Source organism: Triticum dicoccoides, chromosome 5A, assembly GCF_002162155.2.
Source record: "Triticum dicoccoides isolate Atlit2015 ecotype Zavitan chromosome 5A, WEW_v2.0, whole genome shotgun sequence".
NCBI classification, from domain to species: domain Eukaryota; kingdom Viridiplantae; phylum Streptophyta; class Magnoliopsida; order Poales; family Poaceae; genus Triticum; species Triticum dicoccoides.
The window spans coordinates 409062641-409069418 of NC_041388.1; the positions used below are offsets into that span (position 1 = coordinate 409062641).

The 6778-nt window shown below is 48.0% G+C and overlaps 1 protein-coding gene across 1 annotated transcript; it reads right to left on the minus strand.

Moving 5' to 3' along the window:
* Window positions 1-806: 806 nt before the first annotated feature.
* Window positions 807-3997, minus strand: LOC119301892 (purine permease 3-like). The gene is made up of 2 exons (XM_037578885.1): window positions 3090-3997; window positions 807-1378 (listed from the first exon to the last, which is right to left on the minus strand). The coding sequence occupies exons 1-2, from the start codon at window positions 3840-3842 to the stop codon at window positions 1046-1048; spliced, it is 1086 nt and encodes a 361-aa protein (XP_037434782.1). The 5' UTR covers window positions 3843-3997; the 3' UTR covers window positions 807-1045.
* Between the last annotated feature and the right edge of the window lie 2781 nt (window positions 3998-6778).

Genomic DNA, 6778 nt, shown 5'->3' on the forward strand with positions numbered 1-6778 from the left:
CACTCATAATATAATTCGGAATTGACTCGACGACCGACTTAATGACTACCTCTTTACCTGCCTGAGTAGGGTCACCATCAAAAGAAAACAAACATTTTGAAAGTTTAACCTGTAGGTTCTACAATTTACCCTTTGTCATTCTCCCATAAGGGGTGGGAGGCCCCTGATATTTTTCTTCAAAACGAGAGGTGGTGACTTGCAGTGCACCCTTAACAGCATATGTGCCATTTTTAGGACAAAAGTTACCAAAGAGGACTGGACATTTATGGTGGTTGACGAGTTTCCCAGTTGCATGACCATACACTTCTACAAAAAAAAATTCCAACATGATTTGCCTGCTGAACACAGGCTTTGAAGAACAGCAATGTATCATCAGCAAACAATAAATGTGAGATACCAAGAGCCCTTCTTGTGATTTTGAGTGGAGAAATATTTTCTGACATAATCCTTTCATTAATGAGAGTAGAGAGATCAGCAACAAACAAGAACAAATAAGAGGATGACGGATCACCATGCCAAAGCCCACGCATCGGTTTAAAAGAATCTAAGTTGATGCCATTAAATTTTACGGAATATCTCATCGAGGTCACACAAGACATAATCCGTTCGACCTATTGGTGAGTGAAGCCTTTTGCATCAGTTGCTTAAGGTTATTCCAATCAAGCCGATTATATGCCTTGAAGAGATCAAGTTTATAAGCACATTAACTTTTTGTGGGATCCTTCTCCTGCTTTATGTGATGGATACACTCAAAGGCCACTTGAGCATTATCGGTGATCATACCTCTTGGAATGAAAGCACTTTCAGAGGGAGAAATAATATCATCCAGAACTGGCCTAAGCCTATTGACTAGGCACTTTGGAATAACTTTGTAAATAACATTACATAAGCTAATAGAACAAAAATCAGTATTTTTTTACCAGGTTCTGAAATTTTGGGTCATGACAATAACCGTGCCATTTACCACTGGTGGCAGGTTATGTATGCCTTACGAGCAGACAAGCACAACAATCCAAATCACAATTCTTGGAATCGAAGTGTACTATTAGTCAGAGGCTTGGGCATCCAAGGCCGCTTTCTTCTTGGCCGCCTTGGCCTCGCTGTACTCGCCGTAGGAGTAGGAGGCGAGGCCCCAGAGCGAGAGCGCGAGCGCCACGCCCTTCTCGCTGGTGAACTTCTCGTGCAGGAAGATGACGGCCAGCACCTCTGTGACCGGGATGAAGACGGCGATGAGGATCCCGGCGAACAGGGTGTGGACGCAGAAGATGACGCCCACGGCGCCCAGGAAGAAGAACTGCCACAGGATGGCGCTCCACACCAGCACCGTGTAGTACCGGGCCTCCCCTAGCTCGAATGTCTGCGCTTCCCTTGAGATCGCCTGCACGCACACACCACACACACAAAACATCTATTAGTATGTGTGTCTGCCTTACCTTTTTTTGTGAGCAATTAGTACTATGTGTAGTACTCTTTCTGTAAACTGATATATAAGATCTTTTAGATCAGTAGTACTTTGCGTCTGCTTTTAGGCGTGGTCTAACTAACTGCGACATATGGAGAAACGCAGAAGTGCACGAGCAAAAGCATGATTTTTGATAGTGTCTAACTATGGTGACGCTGGCGCACTCAGTTACTGTCTGAGCTAGTTGTCCATATATGAGCCGTCCATCGAAAGTAGGAGGAGGATTTGCTTAACAAAGAAAGTAGGACGCTGTAATTATTCATGAGACACTTCCTGGAGTATTATTTTTGTACTCCCCCACCCCATTTTATTACAACGAGGCAACAAAGATATTGACTGTTCACAGCGCTCGACCAAGCCAAAGTAGCTGAGTCAGTCAGTCAGATAAGTACCAAAAGCCAACATAGCCAACATGTACATGACCACCGGTCCTAGCTGGAATGCGCTCGCAGATAGAAGCTTTGCCGATCTTCGGGGATCTTCCTAGTATCTTCTTTTATAGGAGGACGTGATTATCCATGATTCGCCCAACAAAGAAAGCCTTTCCATCTGACTGTTCCACGTTGGTTTTGCATCATGCCTAGCTAGCTTTTCCTATTACTAAAAAAGTCACGCAGCAATGTGTCTTATATGACGATTGATTGGGGGTGGGCCACGAGCATTGCTGCACAGACGACAGTCCTTGCACGATTCATGGACGACAGAGCCAGCTGAGCCTTTCATCACATCTGATGCGTGCGTGGATTTGCACCTTTGGATCATCGGTCGTACGTGCAAGGATCGTGCAAGGTCTGTCTGTCAAATTGTGTCGTCCAGATATTATTGTGTCGTCCAGAAATTGTGCGTGGCATTGTTAAGCGGGCGGTCAAACAACCTTTTTCTTGTGTGGGTACTGGGGTCTAGATCCATGATTCCTTGGTTTTCTTCACTGAAACCGTGTGCTATCTCCACTTAGAGCATCTCCAATAAGCCAACGGCCATTCGCGCGCCTAATGTCGCTTTTGGGTTGCAGCTGCGACGATGATGGGATGGCATCCATCCATGAAAAGAGAGGCTAGGAAGCAACGGCCGCCTGTAGCCACCATCAATGACCTGATTCCCGTGGGTTCCGATCGCTCGTTGTACGAGTGCGACGGAACAGCTAGCTATACCGCGTCCACGTTACCGGATTCGATCGATATGCTTCATCGGGCTCTCGTCGTCTTCAGCATGATCACAATTCACAGGCTACGCCAATAATTGCTTGGGTCCAAATGGAATGGGCGGCGCGGGCCTTCTCCTAATTGCTACTCCGATCCTGTCCAGCGAGCACGTATATACTACTCACACGCCATCCGCGTGAACTGACGAAATACCGGTCGTTTTCGGTGTAGCCGTCCTATTGATGCCAATGGCCGTCTGCCAGGAGGAATGGTCCAAGGCCAATCTTTTCGAAGGCGGTGAAATCATTCGGGGGAAGGGAATTCAAGTGCGGATGGCTACTGTCCAGGGGAACGACTCTGGGTCACGACCCGTCTCCGTGCATGACCCAAGGAAGGAAGAGAAACTACCGTCGCATACTCCTACTCTCCTGGTCTAGTAGAGTGTAGAGAGAGGAGTGAGGGACATGGGCAGTGGGGCAGCGCACCTGGAAGTCGTTGTTGACGATCATGCCGACGGTGCAGAAGGCGGTGGCGAAGAAGCCCATCACCAGCTGCATCTCCATCACCAGCGCGTAGGTCACCACGCGCCCGCCGCCCGCGGCCCGCTTGTAGGTCAGCTCGATCAGCGGCAGCACCAGCCCGTACAGCGCCGCCGCGGCCAGGGTCAGCAGGAACCCCAGCCAGTACTGCCCCTTGGTCACCCCGGCGGGGCGGTCGGAGGAGACGTGCAGCCCCAGCACCACGGCGCCCACGGTGAGCAGCGCCACCGCGTTCACCGACAGCGCCGTCAGCCGCTGCCGCACGATCAGGAACGCGAAGAAGACGGTGAAGGCCAGCTGCGTGGAGATGAGGATCGCGGAGGTGGACACGGGCACGAACGACAGCCCGTACGCGTACAGGAAGTCGTCGGCGCCGGTGGCCAGACCGAGCCCCGCGGCGGCAAGCAGTATCCTCGGCGGGGTCAGCACCACCGGCGCGCTGGGGTCGTGCGCGCGCCGGCTGAGGTAGGAGGCCGCCACGGGGAGCAGCAGCAGCGGCCAGCCGCCGGTCTCGAGCCACGCGGACAGCCACTTTCGGTGCCCGCCCTTGCTGAAGTAGAGGCGGCTGAGGAGCGGCCCGCCCGTGGTGCCCAGCGTGAGCATCCCGCAGTTGAGCGCCACCAGGAACCGCTGCATCGCCTTGCCGTGCGCCGGCGGCGCGGGGCGCTGGTCGTCGTCCTTGGGCGCCTCCACGTCCATGCCTACGTTGCGAGGGTGCGCCTGCGCGTGTCTCAGTGCTGGGAACGGTAGCTGGAGGGCGCTTGTCTAGGACTCCATTTTTGGAAGCTAGTGCGCACGGCGCTTTGGAGACAACGATGGCGCCGGCCGGCGGGCTGAGGATATGAATTGACAAAGTTTTAGCTACTGACATGAGTTTGCCACTCATTTGTACATTCATTGCCAAACAATAATGCTACACCTACTAGTACAAAGATCTACGAAGATTTTACTTCCTCTTATCCAAATTAATTGATGCACTACAACATTATATATTAATCAAAATCTCTAGTTCTTAATAAGAGTTGGTACATCTCCCACCAACCCTATATTACGCCCATGAGCGTTATACAAAACGATCTTTCGCTGAAGCGCATTCAAGTTGGCCCGGCTCATTTGATGCATGCATTAACTCGATCAAATCGGCACTTTTCCAAAACAACATCATACATTAACTCATTCAAATCAAATCTTAACAAAATCTAAACTTTACTTTCCTTCTCCTACTCATACTCAAATCAAATCAAATCTTACCAAAACATCAACTATAATCAAATGTGGCCGGCCCATTTGACGCGTGCACCTGTTCTTAGGTTCCCCCTTATGTTTTATTTTTTTAATTTCCTTTTTTATTTTTTATTTTTCTATGATCAATCTATACTTTGTGTTCGGTATACTATCAAAAATGGCGCTTTTCTAAAACAATATCCAATCAAATCGGTACTTTTCTAAAACAATGTCATGAATTAACTCAATCAAATCAAATCTTACCAAAACATAAGTGTAAATCAAAGTTGACCAGCCCAGTTCACATGTGTGGGCGTTTTTATTTTTTGTTTTTTTCCTCTATGTTTTGTTTATGGTTTTCTTTTTTTGTTTCATTTTTCGATGCCCAACCTATTTGTGCTCGGCATACTATCAGAATCGATACAAAAGTCTACACCATGGTGAGTTGGTAGCATCACCTCCATTCCGGTTAACCCCTCCCCCATCGATCTTTTTCTACCCCGCTAATTTATTTAAACCGGGTTTTAGCCCAATTATCTACTTAATTTGGTTTTTATCTGCCAAATCTACACAAATTATGCAGATCGATCTTCAATATATTATGTCGTTATGGAGAGGAACTAATTACGGTGATATCTAATCAATCTTTAAAGACTAAATCAGTGGAGAGGAATCAATGTTTGATAATGAAGGCAACATTTATGGAAAGGAATCAATCACATGTCTATAACCTCTCTCTTTATTATTGAAGAGTGAAAGTGCAACTATCCCTGGATGGTTTTGGTAATTTCTAACAATATATAGCACATTGAGCTAATGCTATTTCAAGATAAGTATTTCAGGAAAGCTCAATGTTTGGCATGGTATGGATTAGAAAGTGGACCCCTCAAAATACTAAGAAGACATGTTGGCTCAAGCTCAAAGCTCAGGACTCTACATTTTCTATTTTAGTGATCCAAAATCACATTGAGTCTATAGGAAAGTCAATACTATTAAAAGGGGATGAGGTGTGGCTTAATGGCTTACTTGCTCAAAGTGCTTAGTGATATGCTCCAAAACCTCAACTACTTTCTCATATCCACATATGTTCCAAACCAAAAGTCAAACTCGGCCCCACCGAAATTTCCTACCCGGCGCCACCGAGTTCACTTGACATAGCTACTGCCACAAACCCTAGTCATTTCGGTCTCATCGATAGGGATCTCGGTCTCACCGAGATGGGATTGCAACCTCTCTGTTTCCCTTCGTAACATTTTGGTCCAACCGAGATGAGCGATCGGTCCCACCGAGATTGCAGTGCAAACTCTCTGTTTCCCCTTCGTAATGTTTCGGTCTAACCGAGATGAGCGAATCGGTCCCACCGAGTTTGCCTGACCAACTCTCTGTTTGCCTATTACCAAAATCGGTCCCACCGAATTTGTGTAATCGGTCTCACCGAGATAACGTTATGCCCTAACCCTAATGAAATCGGTCCTACCGAGTTGACATGTCGGTCCCACCGAAAATCCCAGCGTTCACATTTTGAACTAAATCGGTCTGACCGAGTTTCATGATTCGGTCCCACCGAGTTTGGTGATTTATGTATAACGGTTAGATTTTATGTGGAGGCTATATATACCCCTCCACCCACTCTTCATTAATGGAGAGAGCCATCAGAACATGCCTACACTTCCAACATACATTTTCTGAGAGAGAACCACCTACACTTGTGTAACGCCCCGGATATAACTTTCCCAATTTGTACTCCAACTCTTGCTGTTTCCGGCATTAAGTTATATTTATTTCTCGGGTTCGGGTCTTTGTCTCCGTGTGTTGTTTTCGTTGTCATGCATCGCATATCATGTCATCATGTGCATTGCATTTGCATACGTGTTCGTCTCATGCATTCGAGCTTTTTCCCCGTTGTCCGTTTTGCATTCCGGCGCTTCGTTCTTCTCCGGTGGTCATTTCTAGCTTTCTTTCGTGTGTGGGGATTAAACATTTCCGGATTGGACCGAGACTTGCCAAGCGGTCTTGGTTTACTACCGATAGACCGCCTGTCAAGTTTCGTATCATTTGGACTTCGTTTGAAACTCCAACGGTTAACCGAGGGACCGAAAAGGCCTCGTGCGAGTTGCAGCCCAACACCCCTCCAATTTGGCCCAAAACCCACCAAACTCTGCTCCATGTCCTAGAGCGTTCGATCACGATCGCGTGGCCGAAAATCGCACCTCATTTGGACTCTTCTAGCTCCCTCTATGCCTATATATACACCCCCCTCCAACAATTCGCGGTTCAATCCACCCCTAACCCTAAAAAAGTATAGATCTCCGCCGCCGCCGGACGTGTCCGACCCGCGCCGGACAACGTCCGGATCCGCCGCCGCCAACCACCGGGCACCACGTGGCGCGGGCGGACCACATCACCGCCGC